The sequence below is a fragment of the Aulostomus chinensis genome, chromosome 11, assembly GCF_037954235.1.
Source record: "Aulostomus chinensis isolate RoL2024-O1b breed Wild chromosome 11, RoL_Achi_v1.0, whole genome shotgun sequence".
Lineage (NCBI taxonomy): Eukaryota > Metazoa > Chordata > Actinopteri > Syngnathiformes > Aulostomidae > Aulostomus > Aulostomus chinensis.
In genome coordinates, this window is record NC_141330.1 from 15,407,857 (window position 1) to 15,425,246 (window position 17,390).

At 38.8% G+C, this 17,390-nt stretch overlaps 1 protein-coding gene across 1 annotated transcript in view; it reads right to left on the bottom strand.

The window, feature by feature from the left end:
* mtbp (MDM2 binding protein) overlaps window positions 1-16,193 on the bottom strand; it is a 29,000-nt gene extending 12,807 nt beyond the window's left edge. The window contains exons 1-10 of the mRNA XM_086217301.1: window positions 16,020-16,193; window positions 15,502-15,585; window positions 15,349-15,422; window positions 14,684-14,832; window positions 14,399-14,457; window positions 14,090-14,234; window positions 13,751-13,865; window positions 10,253-10,369; window positions 3,370-3,464; window positions 1,917-1,983 (exon numbers count right to left, since the gene is read on the bottom strand). Coding sequence (XP_086073427.1) covers window positions 1,917-1,983; window positions 3,370-3,464; window positions 10,253-10,369; window positions 13,751-13,865; window positions 14,090-14,234; window positions 14,399-14,457; window positions 14,684-14,832; window positions 15,349-15,422; window positions 15,502-15,585; window positions 16,020-16,086 — 972 coding nt within the window. The 5' untranslated portion in view covers window positions 16,087-16,193. The remainder of the gene's footprint in view (window positions 1-1,916; window positions 1,984-3,369; window positions 3,465-10,252; window positions 10,370-13,750; window positions 13,866-14,089; window positions 14,235-14,398; window positions 14,458-14,683; window positions 14,833-15,348; window positions 15,423-15,501; window positions 15,586-16,019) is intronic.
* Between the last annotated feature and the right edge of the window lie 1,197 nt (window positions 16,194-17,390).

The window sequence follows — 17,390 nt, forward strand, 5'->3', positions numbered from 1 at the left end:
GTATATATATATATATATACACAGTATGTATATATATATATATATACACACAGTATGTATATATATATATACACAGTATGTATATATATATACACAGTATGTATATATATATACACAGTATGTATATATATATACACAGTATGTATATATATACACAGTATGTATATATATACACAGTATGTATATATATATACACACAGTATGTATATATATATATATACACAGTATGTATATATATATATATATATACACAGTATGTATATATATATATACACAGTATGTATATATATACACAGTATGTATATATATACACAGTATGTATATATACACAGTATGTATATATATACACAGTATGTATATATATACACAGTATGTATATATATATACACAGTATGTATATATATACACAGTATGTATATATATATACACAGTATGTATATATATATATACACAGTATGTATATATATATATACACAGTATGTATATATATATATACACAGTATGTATATATATACACAGTATGTATATATATACACAGTATGTATATATACACACAGTATGTATATATACACACAGTATATATATATATATATACACAGTATATATATATACACAGTATATATATATATATACACAGTATATATATATATACACAGTATATATATATACACAGTATGTATATATATACACAGTATGTATATATACACACAGTATGTATATATATACACAGTATGTATATATACACACAGTATGTATATATATACACAGTATATATATATATATACACAGTATATATATATATACACAGTATGTATATATACACACAGTATGTATATATATACACAGTATATATATACACAGTATATATATATACACAGTATGTATATATATACACAGTATGTATATACACACACAGTATGTATATACACACACAGTATATATATATACACAGTATATATATATACACATACATATATATATACACATACATATATATATACACACACATATATATATACACACACATATATACATATACACACACATATATATACATATATATACACACATATATATACATATATACACACATATATATACATATATATACACACATATATACATATACACACATATACACACATATTTATACACATATATACATATATATGTACATATACATACATATATACATACATATATACATACATACATACATTCATATACATACATATATACATACATTCATATACATAAATATATACATATATAAATACATAAATATATACATATATATAAATACATAAATATATACATATATATAAATACATAAATATATACATATATATAAATACATAAATATATACATATATATAAATACATAAATATATACATATATATAAATACATAAATATATACATATATATAAATACATAAATATATACATATATAAATACATAAATATATACATATATAAATACATAAATATATACATATATATAAATACATAAATATATATATATAAATACATAAATATATATATATAAATACATAAATATATATAAATAAATACATAAATATATATAAATACATATATATATATACATATATATAAATACATATATATATAAATACATATATATAAATACATATATATAAATACATAAATATATATATATATAAATACATAAATATATATATATAAATACATAAATATATATATAAATACATAAATATATATATAAATACATAAATATATATATAAATACATAAATATATATATATAAATACATAAATATATATATAAACACATACACATATATACACACACACACACGTTTGTCTGAGTATTACAGTGTAGTGTAAACTAACAATGGTATTTATATAAGTAGCATGACCGCAAACGTCACTGATACCTTTCCACGTAGTGACCTTAACTGGTCCAAGAGAAGCTGAGCTTTCATAGACTTCCCAGAGAGGCTTCTGGTTGGTCTCGGTGAAGGAACAATCAAATATGTCACAGATTGTCTTTTGAGACCCGATGGAGTTAAATTCATTAAAATCTGTACGCACATACAGTATAAGAATCCATCAACACCCCCCCCCCCCCCCAAAAAAAAAAAAATTTCAATTTGCACACACAAACATAAAAAAATAGATGCTATGAATGTAAAAGATGTCTCATTATAGACGGGGAACTAACAGACACAAGATGTGCTTTTTTTCTGAATGCAATCTCAATGTTTTTGTGCTGAAAAGTGGTTTCAAAACAAGTTGAAATGTCACAAAGTTTCCTGAGATGACAGCTACGTACACACATGTGAGTGTTCCTTGATCTATGACATCTTGGTGATTTTTCTTCTTATTGAAAAGAAGTAAACATAGCCACTGTGGCTGTGTAATAGAAAACACAATATTGCTGCTGCGGGCTAACTCTTAATTTTGTGCATTTAACAAAATATCTGAAAACTGAAATCATCATTTATGCATGTGCAAATGTTTGGACGTCATACACAGTTTTTCTTTTTATCTTTGGCAGATATCACAGCTTGGCATCATTTCTGTCCGTCCCCTCATTTCATGAAAAGAGGGGACGGACAGAAGACCACTCTAAAACCCTTTCCATGTTGTCCATGATTGATTTGGATGCCTGTTTTGAATTATTTTCCAGCTGAAAAAACATTAGTCTTCAGTATTTTTCTTTTATTTGCTTCTGGAAGTAGCGGATATTGAGGGGAATTCATTGTTCTCTTCACCTGTGCAATTTTCCCCAAGCCACTGGCTACAACACTATGCTGTGCTATGCATTGTGGGTATCAACACCATTCATTTACAGTCTTACACAGCTGCTTGGCAGCCCGCAGTTGCCGAGGTCCAGCACAAGGTTTGAGGAGGCCAAATATGTACTACGCTTGCTTTGAGAATCACACGCTGACATTTCCTAATGGAAACTGCTGACCTGACTCCATCCTAACACGCTAATTAATGTCAGAGCACTTCCAAAGTCTTTCACTGCCCAAGCTTTAAATGTACCATTATGGTTATTAAAATGTTTGTGAAATAAATGTTCTTAAAAAGTAGGCATTAAAGCCAAAAATATTGAAGAGAGTGTGTTTACATCTTTACAGTTACAAAAGAAAATCACCAAGGCGTGGCCAAACTTTGTCCTACAGCACACAACTGTACATTGCTCATCTAAAACCCAGATACAACCTGGGTACAGAGACACGTTCTACCTTCAGTAACTTGGTCTTGTGTCAAATTCTGCTCATGCGAGCTCAAACATCCTACTGAAATAAGCAAAATTTATTTTTGAGCAGACAGGAATACACAAACATGCCCATGCAGAAACTTCAGGGATTAGGATACAGTTCAAACTGGGTGTTGGACATCAGGAAGCTGGGCAGGTCTGACAGAGAGACCAACTGAAGCAAATCTAAAACTGGTGCGTAGTAGTGGAAGACCTGCAAAGACAGAGCAGAGAGAGGGTGTGTGTGTGGATGTATAATAGCAGTTAATTAGTGCATATATCCAGCTTGCCACATAAAACACATTTGCTGGTGAGGCAACAAACATCAGGAATTTACAAGCCATCAAGTTCAAGTGTTTTTTGTGTAACTCGATCTGTAATCTGATCTGATCTCTGGTTCCAGATCTGGTTCTGACCCTCTAACAGCAATGTCAGCAACATTTTAGTGCATCCCGACATGGGGGATTTCTATCCATGACTGTATCACCACAATGGTGTTATAGAATAATGGAGGTTCATACAGAACATTAATGATGAAACAAATGGTTGATTGATTACAACAACAGGAAATACATTTGTCATTCTCATACAAACAAAGCCAAACATTGGGTTTCTTTTGTTTCACAAGACTGAGACTTTACTGCTTCTGTATTAGGTCTGAAAATTTAAAATCTTTGGTTTAGCCTGATGTCAGGGCAACAATCTATTTGATGAGATAAAGAAAAAGAATAATGAAAATAATTGCTCCAATATGTAACATTTTCTGGGTTCTTTCAGGAGGAGGTTGTACCTAACACATGCTCATTTTTAAAAAGTATATTTCGACAGTCTCCAGCCGTCCTACTTATCTAATGAGTTCATGTTAAGTATCTATGAATAATCTGTCACACAGAAACACCGGTTATTTGGGTATATACAAAACTCCCAGAAAACCAGGGAAAGCCTGAGAACTTGGTCTCATAATTTATTGATGGGGGGGGGTGAAGTTCCTTCCTATTCCAGAGAGGCTGCTGGAGATTAAGAGAGGAAGACTTTAATGATCCTGGGTCAAATTTGCAGCTAGTAAGTTGAAAAACTTTAAGAATTCCTTCATCCAATCAACTGAGGAGACGGAGTAAACCAGCGACCTGAAAAGATCAGCCAAGCAGATCGTTATGACCTCCCTGTTTTTTCGACCGTGGGCAGTAGCCGTCGTTCACACTTTTCCTAGAAAGATGAATCTTGACCACCTTGACATTTTCCCGAAGACATCCAGCTGTGGAACTAAGAGAGCCCCTCTCCTCTATCTATAAATATTACATCAAACAGTTTCCTTCCACTTACCACAACTTGGGATAACTGTGACCTCATTACCTACCACCAGGAATCATTATTTGTAGTAGTTTTAAGAAATAATATGTCACTATGACTCTGAATGTCCATCCATCCATCCATCCATCCATCTTCAACTCAGTATCCTTATGACATGCCCGAACCACATGAACTAGCTCCTTTCCTTTCGTGTGAATAAACTCCCACGAGTAAACGCAGGGCAAAATTTCAATTTTAGGGAGATTCCAGCCATTCTCCTGCAAAAACACATTCTGTCTGCTCGTTTTTACGAGTACAAGTGGATCCTACATGTAATAACAGAGAAATGATTTCTGCATTATTACATCACCTGGAAAATGATTTAAACATATACTTTTATTTAAAACAGCTCTGAATGCCTTAACATTTTTACCATGGCATCTTCTCTGATTCATGTGTAACGTTTTGAATGGTAGAGACGCACAATATTGGATTTTGGCCAATGTCCAATACGCCAGTATTTTATGACTGATTTGGCTGATGCAAATATTATAAGAATAAAATCTTTATAAGATATTATTTTCGTATGAAAAAACACACATAAAATCAACCTGATATAGTAAAATTTGTTTTTATTTTCATAAAATTAGAAAAGCCCATGACTAATAGATGCTTCATCCAAAGCAACAACAGGTAAAATTAAAAAAGAAAAAAAAAACTGATAAATGTTCCAATGAACAGAAACTTTGTTTTGGTTCTTGCACAGCATGGCCTCGCCACCTACTGAACGCATGTGTGTTAACTGTCACGTCAGATTCTCCTAACAGTGAGGAGATCTGCAGTTTTTGTGTGTAGGGTATATAAGTCAACATATAGTCAGTACCCCAACAGTGTGGAGTTTTGCTGTTCCACCAGTTTTTCTTATTGAGTGCCAAAACAATCACCACCATCTGCTTCCGTACAAGGATCTAATGAGATCACACAGTCTCACACTGCGTATGTGTCTCACACACACACACACACACACTTATACTTTAACTACAGAAGTCTGCTGTGTGAACTGAATAATGAGCACACACATAGGGAACACAGACCCATATTATCTGTAACCAGACACAAACCCACAAAGCGGATATTGATAGCACAGTGATAAATAGAACACACACACACACACACACACACACACACACACACACACACACACACTTACAGTAAAACATGTTCAACAGCCTCTGTTATTTGAAGAGATCATTTTTGTCTCTTTTCTCCCTCTGCAAAACATCCCTTCATCCAGCTACCCTCAACAACGATGACATTAAACACTTATAAACCCTTAACTGTTTATTGGTGTGTGCGTGCGTACGTGTGTGTGTGTGTGTGTGTGTGTGCGTGCGTTTATTATGGACCCCATACCGTTCATGATGTCTAGTGCACAACTCCTGCGTGGCTTTATTGTTATGATTATCAATCTACATCATAAAACTCATTACAGAACTACGCTATAGCAACCATTATAAAAGACCTGGCCTCCACACAAGTACACATGGACCACTGATAATCAAACACAGTTCATCTTCTCTCATCCACATTGCTGTATAGAAATTACACGCTACAGCAGCAAGTTGTTGGTTTTATTACTTCTAGATGGTGGCAGTGATGTCATTCATCTCAAAAATGGAGGTCGCCAGAATTGCTGAGACAAAAAGTTGTAAGACTTACAATCATCAATCAAAGAAGGGAACTACAAATGTATCGCACTGCACTTTCTTCAAAACTGCCAAACACCTTATTTCTAACATTATTTCTATTTACAACAGGAATTATTAGTGAATCCCCATAGTAATTACATTGTGCTGATAAAAATAAACAACTCTGGGTTGTTAGCAGCCACAGGTTACACTAGAGATGCACCGATATTACTGTCAGGGAAATGTGAAAACAGTTATACAACAATTATCAAATATCTGAGTTAAGAATGTTAGCATGCCAAAATCTCTCACCCAGATTACTTCTTCATCGAAAGCTAATTGGCAATGACTGATGGGAATGTGTATGTAATACTTAACATTCTGACCTTATAATGGTTGCTAGGCGAAAACTAGGGATCAGTGGGCAACCACGCACAGCGTACGGGGACCAACTCAATTTCTTTTAGTGCCTTATTCCTCCTTATTGTGGATTATTAAAGTAATATACATGTTCTTAATGGTGGGGGACAGGCAGAGGCCAGAGGAAAAACCCCAGACTCAGGGAGGACATGGAAACTCCACACACACGACCTTCTAACTTTGCAAAGGTTGCATTTCAGATTCAGACCATTTTAATGAAGCGAGGAGAATTTATTCGCATCTAAGTCCACACACACACACACACACACACACACACACACACACACACACACACACCATAAATCACAATAACGGAGGTTTTGAATGTAAGAGTTCATTTGACTAATCACATTTATAACTGTTATTTAGAATGACCATCAGTGTCAGGTATCTGAAAAGCAGACAGACTGAAGCATCACAGTGAATTCAATGGACAGAACCTGACCAGAGTAGTTGATAAATCCTTCTGCTTTCAGGTCCACCTCTTTGTATTCCTCTCAGGGGAGCACAGATCTCTTCGAGCAAACTCTCACAATATCAATGTGCACATTGTTATGTTACTTCATCCACCTGTTCTTGACATCCCCTGGCAATCAGATCGGGTATCTGCAAGCATGAGCAACCTCGTTTGGACAACGTGAAAATAGAAATGATCAATCAACTCTCCTTCTAGCCACCACAGACCAGCACCAGAAGAAGAGTGTGCAGCTCATTTAACTCTGAAGCTGAGAAGAAGTCAGTTTTAAAATTCAATCATTATCTTCTAAACTTACTGTCAGTCAAATGCTCTTCATGCAGACATAATATCACCAAATATGCATCAGAAATTAGAAGCTTTACAACTCACTAAACAAGATTTCCTCATTAAAATGTAAAGTGCAGGACCAGCAGCATTTTTGGCAGAGGACTTGGTTTGCTACTGTGAGCCAGTTGCTGGAGAACAAAGTATCATCAGAGAGAGAAGAGCAAATAATGAGGTGAATTTTGGAATTTTTAAAAGCACAATGCAACTCCGTAGCAACGAAATACCTTCATTTAGTGGAGTTTGGAAGAGTTACATGAGATGACTCAGTTGAATCACTGCCCAGTACTCCCATTTCTTCTGTGATTCAATCAGCTCTGATGCTGTCAGTTTAGCTAAGCTACGCAGGCAGACTGGTGCAGTTACACGATTCTATTTAAGACAACTCTTCAATCTGAATATTTCTATCTGTATTGTTTTGTAAAAAGTGAACTTGACAGCAACAACATTTTTCTTGTTAATGAAAAATGACATTTTTCTTGTTAATGAAAAATAATGGAGTAAGGAGGGAAAGTTACTACCATATGGTTTGAGCAAAATATGCAGTGAAGAGAAATAAGGAACTGCACATCAGGGAGCTCCCATCGAAGGTTTTTATTATGCAGTGACATTAGGGAACAGAGATGCTCTTCCTCATACTCGCAAAAAATGGTTGGTGAGTTGCCAACTTTAAAAGTACGTAGATATACGTGTGATTCAAAAAACCCAGCTGAGGCCCATCAACCTCTAAATGAGGTCCTGAAATAGAACCACAATATGACAACATTTAATGTCATTCATGTCACACACGTCCACATCACCAGGATCTACAGCAATGGCATCGGAATGTCATTTGGACTAGACAGGGGTGGTCGGATTGTAACGAAGAGAGGAAAGATGATCAGAACAGATGAGGCCGAACCACCAGAAGGCAGCATGATCGCCCGGGGGTGGGGGGTGCAGGGCTAACACATATAGACAGACAACCATTCATACTCACAGTCACACCTACGGTCAATTTAGAGTATCAATCAGCCTCGTCCCCTCTTGATGTCTTTGGACTGTGGGAGGAAGCTGGAGTACCAGAGAGAACCCACACAGGAACAGAGAGAACATGGAGACTCACATAGAAAGATCCCGTGCTGGAGCCAGGACTCAAACCCGGAACTTTCTTGCTGTGAGATGACACTGCTAACTACTGCACCACCGTGCTGCCCAGCACTGAAGATATTCAGGACAACTACAAGTACCTTGGGATCCCACAGACAAATGGAAACTATGAGGAGGCTGCAAAGAAGTCAGTCACCATCAAATACATCCAGAAAGCAAGGCAGGTCCTGAGAAGTCAGCTTAATGTGAAGGTCAGAGCCAGAGCTTGAGGATCCCTCATACACATCCTCAGCGGTTGCCCGAAAGCACTTGCTGATGGCCGCTATCACTGCCAGTATGATAAAGTGCTCAAAGCCCAAGCAGAGACGGTAGCCCCAACCGTAATCACCAACCATCACCGCCGCAACGGATGGACAACCCACTGTGAGCCTATCAAGGTAGGATCTCGAGGCTTTGCAGGTCGGTCAAAATGCAGACTCCTCACCAAGCTTGGAATCACGGCCTGCCTGTGGTAAGGGACATCAAATTGACAGAGGGAGCCTCTTGGTGGCTCTGGCTGAAGAGGGAAGCCGAGTGGCCACAATGTCTGCGCAACATCACAGAAACGGATGAGTAAATGGCCTCCAGCAAGCAAGCCTGTCGAGTCGCAACAGTTTAACGAGGATGTCTGCAAGATTTGGAGACAACATCCAAGGGCGAAGTAGATGGCCAGCTACAACAGCATGGCATCAATCATCACCAGCTATGCGGTTGAGCGGTTTGGCTTTGTGGAGAAAGGGAAACCTCAAGCATTGAGGTTAAGAACCATAGAGCTGCCCAGATACACCAGCTGCGAGCACTAAAACGCCAACACACGAGTAAAAGGGAGGATGAGAAAGAACCTCTAGCCAAACTAAGAAACATCTTCCGGAAGAAGCTTGTGGCTCTACGTAGAACAGAGGGGCACAGGAGAAGAAGAAAGGAGAGAGCCAGGAAACCAACAGCTTTGGCTTTGAGAAAAAGCTACTAGGAGATAAGTAGATGATGGTAGACCAGTTCCACAAGAACAGCCTGAGTGACCCACAGCTGCTTGGCCCCAGAAGGCTCTCATAGAACCAGAAATCAACCACCCCCCCCCAACATTGACTTTGACCTCAAAGAGCCCCATCTAAAGGAGGTACAGGAGGTTTAAACAACCAAGATCCAAGACTACATCAAGACGGCCCCCAAAAATGAACTGCTAAGTGAATATTTCAGGCAGCAGAAACCCAACAATGCAGAGGAGGATGAGAATGAACCATCATGGAGGAACAAGCCCCAACATGGCATGTGCCACTGACAGATAATATGCCCTTGAGGCAGTTCAGCACATTGTAGCAGGTTGCAAGATGCAGGCAGGAAAAATGAACAGGGAGCACCACAACAAAGTGGCGGGCATCGTGTAAAGGAACATCTGAGTTCCTGAGTGTGGGCTGAAGTCCCAAGGTCAGAATGGAAGATATACACCAGGAAAAAGTCTGGAATTTCTCTTCACTGATCATTTTCGGAATCCAGCACCCACGAGGGACGGTCTTATTTTACGTTCATCTTTGGCCAAAATATGCCCCTCCTGACATTCACTGGCAACCATCAACACTTAATCATGAGAGGATGAACACATTAGAATTTCTGAAAGATCCATTCCCAAAATGCCGGGTGCTTCTGGAACTCTCAAGTTTAAATGTCCGAACTCACCTCAGAGTGCAGTTTGTGGTCTGTCGTGGAGACGGGTTTTTGCAAGGGATTGGGTCGTGGTATCTGCTGCACTGGAGAGCCCAGAGAGAAACCATCGAAACGTAGTTCTGACGCATACTGCAGCACACAAAGAGAGAAAGGCAAGGTCAGGTACCGTAGCTGCAACTGATCTTCAAGAATAATCTCTCCGGGTCAGAAATACTTGTTTCAAAAAAATAATTTGGTCTAGCACACAGCTGTTAAGTACACATCCAAACAAACGTATAATTTGTTAGGCTATAAATGACACAGATATAGTAGAGGAGTGATGGTTGTCCTGTGTTCCATCATTGCCCCCCCCCCCCCCCCCAGGAAGATTTTCCAGTGTGAAAACAACAACTAACAAAAGGACAAGAGAAGCTGCATGCTGCTTCACAGCACAGTACTGATCACTGGAAAAACTTGATATCATATTGAGAGTCCGCTAAAAAGTGGCCCATCCCACACAGAACTGCGTGGCATTGATAAGACAGAGGTATTTCATGTTAAGCGGCCAGGAACATAAAGAGCATATTTCAGTCATTAGCCTAACGCTAAGAATTGTATACACAAAAAAACTTTTTAGCCAGTAAATACCCACAGAAATGATAACAATACCTATCAAATCCAGATGTTTCTATACCTGCACCCATCAGCCATCTTATGCCAATACTGACATCTGAGATGATGACCAGAGAAAATGGTGCGGCTCAGCTCATCCACCTCAATGCATCAAAGCCATGACCTTTCAGACTGATTCATTTAAAGGGAAACATGTCAGTATCAATGCTGCAAGATGACAACTTCATAGGTTTATCACCTCCAACCTCTCAGGCTGAAAACTGTGCTGCCATCGTTCAAAAAGCAAAGCTGTGTAGTTATGCAAAGGTGATATTCAATACACACCACCAACACTTCACAACCTGTTAGTGTGTGACAAGTGTCTGAGTTTTGGTTCTTTGATTTTTTTGTTTTTTTTTATTTGACATTTTCTACAAAGAGTGGAAGACTCTATAGTGACACAAACTGCTAAAGCTCCTTTTAAAAATGTAGGAAAAACACACACACACACACACACACACACACACACACACACACACACACAAAATTGGCTAAATCTGTACAGACTGAAACTTCTCTGTACCCGCAATAATTTCTCCCAAAAAAACAAGGAGCACAATCATGTCGGGTGGCAATGACCACATTAACAAAACGGTGTGTTTGTTTGTTACACCACTTCACAATCTGTTTTATTAAAACACTTATGTGCAATGCTGATGTATGAAGCAGGAAAACATGAAATAAACTCTGACATCGATAAAAGTCAAATGGAGGCTGACAGCAGGGATTTGCTTCCAAGCAGCCACAAGAACGTTAGTGAAGTAAAAACTCTCCACTTCACAAAAGTAAAAAGGCCCGGCTCTTATCAAGGGTTCCCAAATTGGGGCCTTGGGATCTCCTGGGGTCTTTCAGAGCATATTCCAGAAACATGAAGAGTAATTTAATTTCACTTTTTTAAAAATATATTAAGTCTGACACAGCATCACTGATCGGATCTCGCTTTGGAAAGAAATGAATTCGATGGGCAAAAAAGTGATTAGCAAATAAACCATAAAAAATAAAATTCCCACAGATAGGAATAAAACCAACATCTATATATGTAGTGACAACATATTATGTATTTTTACTGCCATATAAAGACAAAAATGATCAAAAACGCTTTTGAACCAAACACTTTTTAATTGTTTTGTTAATTGAAATAATGACAATAAATTAACAAAAAAATTTTTTTAAAGAAAAATCTGGGCAAAATCGCTTAAAATGGGGGGCTGTCCTAAATAAAGAGCCAACAAGGGGATCCAGAACATGGAGAAGTTTGGGAATCTGGTGTATATAACCACCTCCCAAAACTATTTCCAAAAAGTTTGAAGAAAAATATTGTCCAAAGTATTACATGAGGCCGCCTCTGACCACAAATGTGGACCCAGGTGTCTGCATATTTCACCTTCTGCCTATGTTAGGTAGTTACAAAACTGAGAGCAACACCGAAATGAACTTTGTGCCTTACAAAGTAAAGAAAGATTCCAATTCCACCAGCACAGTCCTGCACACACAAAAACTGCCCCGAGGTTTAGTTTAATGCTTGTTTTTCGCCTGAGTCCAGACTGATAATCACATGCAGCAGATTCCTCGTGGAGTGGAGGTGGAGAAAGATCGAGGCCAGGCGAGGTCGGCACTGTCGGGGCAATGCCAGCAAGGCAGCGCTATTCCCATGACCCCCGAGTGACCTTCAGTGATTCCTCTAGATTCACTCAGCAGCAGGGAAAGACATTATAATGATTTACTCAGTTTGAAAGGAAATTAGTGACCGTTTAACCTCTTGCCTTGCATCCACTGCATGAGTATTTTCGTTCCAAAAACAAACAGCGAGGCATTGATCAGGTTTAAGCATCAAGATTTGCACTGATATCATAGGATTTCTGTTCAGACCATGAATCTTGGGTGATCTGTTCAATAGTTGGGAGTGGACATCATCACCACACGCATCTCACATTCTCTGCTTTTGAAAAGTTTACCATTCAATAATAATCCATCCATCCATTTCCTACCTCTTATCCTGTTAAGAGTCAAAAGGGGGGCTGGAGTCTATCCCAGTGGCTTTCGGGCAAGAGGCGGGGTTCACCCTGGACAGGTCACCGATCATTCAATAATAATGATAATTAAAATTATATGAAAGCTTGCAAACGAGTATCAACATCATTCCATCCTTCAGTGTGGGGAAGGAATTGAATTCACCCAGCTAACACAATGTGGTCATAGAGTGTGTGATTCTTCAGAGACCCCCTCACCAGGTTGTCCCAAGGATCAAGCCTCAATGCATCATACACACACCTGCACCCCCAATTTCAGCTCCTGGTCTGAACAAGGCTACTGTTTTCCCTACCGTCCCTCTCTGAGCTCCAGCCTTTGGTGTCCACAGGAACATGCTTTGAGCGAACAGGCTGGGGAGTTCAGGCTGGGAAGTTCAGAAGTACAACTCTCTCTTTGTTTCTCAACTTCTTTCTCCTCGAAGCAGCTGTCACCAACATACACATTTTCTCCACCCTTAACCTTTTTTGTAAATGGCTTCAACATAATGCTGAGATATGCACATAAGTCTCACACACACACACACACACACACACACACACACACACACACAGACAAACAACTTCCTCTGTCAAATCAGTCAGTCTTTTCTACCCCTGAGAGCCTTTGTCACAACGATCTTCACATGGTTTGTAAAATTCACTTTTTTTCGAGCCAAAATGAATTCTATTAGTTTGTTGTATGTTTGAGAAATCACGCACCTTCTTATCCAGTTGTTACACTGATTTAAGGAGAGAGAAGTCAAACAAATTACGCAAACAGATCTAGAGCCTGAATGTTATTTGAAACCCAGGCTCTACCTCATACAACTCCATCCTCAGAGGCTCTTACCTTCTTCTCTCTGACAAGCAGCCCTCCCCTCCATAGCTCGCAGGGGTCTATACAGCTGCCCAGGTCAGCTGGATCCACCAGACCAGCGCCCAGGTACGACGCCGCTTTCTGCCACCTGTGACAAAAAACAAAAAAAAAATCAGGATCAGTTTGAGCAATCCCTCCAGTCTGCCAGTGAGAGAAGTTGTTTGAACAGCAAAAGAAAACAGCTTATTATTTAGCAATTATTTAGCCATTACCTAGTGACTGTGTGGTTGAAATATACAGTAAGTGAACACCTGCTAATATGTACTATTCCATCCCCCCCTAGTGGCATACTGGGATAAACACCCATCTCACCCGACAGTGTTGTGGGTGACCAAAGTGATCTTTGCAGCATGCCAGCAGCTCATGTGTTTCAGGGCTCCCAGCAATGGCAGCAGGTCTTTCAACACAGGCGACTCAGCAGCAGAGCCCAACAGAAGCACATCCAGCAGTGCTTTACCTGAGTTCAGAGGACTTAAGTTACCAAAGCTGGTTGCTCTCCAGTTAGTTAAAAATCATTTATTTTACCTGGATTTAACTGAAGGCACAGTTAACTACAAAATAAAAATATGCACCGCAACCACAAGTCAAAGTACTAAAGAGTTGTGGTTTGGTCAGCTGTACCTGGAGGTGGCAGCGTGTCTGAGAGCACATGCAGGCCTTCGGCAGCCTCCTCCAACAGTCTGTTCAATAAAAACACATGCACAAGGCAGGGACAGTTTTCTGGTGCACTTGTATTTTAACTACATAACTTTTCCTGTACAATCACAAATTTCAGAATTTTGTTTTTATTTTCTATACGGCTTTGTTGTTTCAAAATCAATAACTCACAAATGAAAAGCCGGCAATTACATTCAATATTAAACCGAAAAGGCACGATTATTGACAGTCGACAAACTATCATCTCACTCTTTCAGTGCCGGTTGATCAGCCTTTTGGTCCGATTCCTCCTGATTACTCAGAGAATCGAGACATAACTCCAACTCAGAAAGAATTTCCTCCTCACTGTCCGTTTTCTGATGGCCCGCTCCCAGTTCCTCCCAGTCTGAGCTGCAAAACTGCACAACAAAATAAATATATCCATATAGATTTACACACAGAAAAACTGCTGGCCCTGTTCCTTTACCTATGTTTTCCACTTTTGTTAGTATATATGTTTTATTCCAGTTTCTGATGACATCTAGGTGTACCCTCTGGGCATCTCTCACTCCTTGACTTTTGTATAAATGTTTAAATATTTCAAAATTGTAAGAGCTTTGTTATTGTTATTTTTTTTTAAAAATGGCCTTGAGTGGGCTGAACTAGTTCTGTTCTTGGTTATGTCCATACAAGTTTAAACAGCACTGTCTGACTCTATGACTTTATTCATACATCATTAGCAATAACTATCCTGCACTATTTTAATCACAACTACTCAGCAAATAGCATCAATACATCTCGTCTGTGCTCAAAAAAAATGTTCACTTAGGAGCTACTGGGTTTGAGTATTCAGATAGGTCAGCACACAGAAAACACGCTAGTGTGGTCCTTAAACTTCACCCTTTTTAAGTAAAACAGCTGTAGAATTCGCTCACCTGTGTCACTCCCTGACAGGCCTGAATAGCAAAGTACCACCTCTGAACCGATGGACTTCCTTTGAGAGAGCAAGCTGAAAAAAATGTAAGAGCAGTTGTGAAAACATCTGGAAAATTCACAAGACAAAGCTGCACACAAGGGTTTTACTGCACCTGGGAGAACATTGATCCCCCTCGATGATTCTTGACTTGAGAAGTTCACAAGTTGATCATATATCTGCTTCACTTGCTCCAGACCTGCAGACAACGACAACAGCGCTGACCGCTATATGACAACCACAGTCTTATGGTTTGATACATATTTGGCAAAATTACCAATGTACTGCAGTCACTGCAATTTTTGAAGGAAACAGTATGAGTCGTCACTAAAGCCTTGCAGAGTTAGCTTTGGTACGAGTTAGCCTCATTCGCTTTCAACATCAAGTTGATTCACTTGATCGCAAAAGCAAGTCATCGCAGCTACAGCTTAAGTTCGAAGGTGTAAGTTGACTGCCAGCTTTTACAGTTAGTTCATTTATTGCAAGAGATGTATAACTGTATTAACCACCAGCGTTGTAACTAACCATTAGCAAGCCTCTGATATGTTTCAGTAATGTTACCATTCATAGTACACACTCCACTCCACTCCACTCCACTACCGGTCGTTCACTTCATTCGGAGTAAAAACTTACATTTAAATTCTTCAGGTCGATCGTCAACAGTCTGGCAAAACGATAAAACCAACACGTACCGGTCCATTTCGTGTTATCAAAGTTAAAACATCATAAAATATCTATTTGTTGTAAAATGTGAACGGCAGTGCTTCGCGCACTGTCAAATTTCCCACCAGTCTTCTTCTTCTGCGAACCGTCTTGGCAGTTGGCAACGAACGACGAGGCGCACTACCGCCACCTATTAGATAGATGCTGAATTACAAGATACAGCATGTGGAGCAGTGTCCCTGTACTTTAATATTAATCCCATACTGTGTATCTTCCTTTCTTGAGTTTAGATTTAGTTCAGTGAGAGTAAAATTCTTTCAGTAATAAAATAATAGCAGTGATAAAATTTACAACCCTATTAATAAAATGTGAATTTTAAATTTGAATCAGAAAATTTGCATCAACATCCATGAGCGATCTGTTTATATTACTCAACTCAAGTCAATGTTTGTAGGAGTATAAGAGTTGAGTTACTCTGATTCCTCTTAACTACCTCTTTCTGCCACAACACATGTATCAGAAGCAAATATTTATCTTGATGCCCTGCATCAAGACTTTCTCCTGATTGTTGGTGGCACCTACCTTAGCTCTCAAAACTCCCAGTGTATAATGATCAAGTACACCACCTATATCATCCCCTATATACACTGTGTGACACCTGTGAATGAAGAGAATACACAAGTAGAAGGTCAAGTTAAGAGCTGGCAGGCCAATGTAAACTTTTTGTTTTCTGTTTTGGATTCATTCATTGTCTTCCGCTTATTCCTATATATATTAAGGGTCGCGGGGGGCTGGAGCCTATCCCAGCATCTACGGGCGAGAGGCAGGGTTCACCCTGGACAGGTCACCAGTCCATCACAGGACCAACACATAGAGACAGACAACCATTCACACTCACAGTCACACCTCCGGTCAATTTAGAGCATCAATCAGCCTCGTCCTCTCTTGATGTCTTTGGACTGTGGGAGGAAGCTGGAGTACCAGAGAGAACCCACACAGGAACAGGAGAACATGGAGACTCACACAGAAAGATCCTGTGATGGAGCCGAGACTTGAACCTGGAACCTTCCTGCTGTGAGGCAACAGTGCTGACCACTGCACCACCGTGTAGCCTCTGTTTCTCCAAATAATCCTGGATTTTACACCAAAAATATTTTTTTTTACCTTTAATCCACTCCTCTGCCGAGTGTCAAAATCAGGTCTGCTAGTTTTTGTGTCTTCCTGCAGACAATTCAATTATTTCAAAATGTTTAAGTGATAGAGGAAGATACTAAAACAAACGAATTGCTCCTGATGGCCCTGCGACAGACAAGCAACCTTCCAAGGTGAACCCTGCCTTTT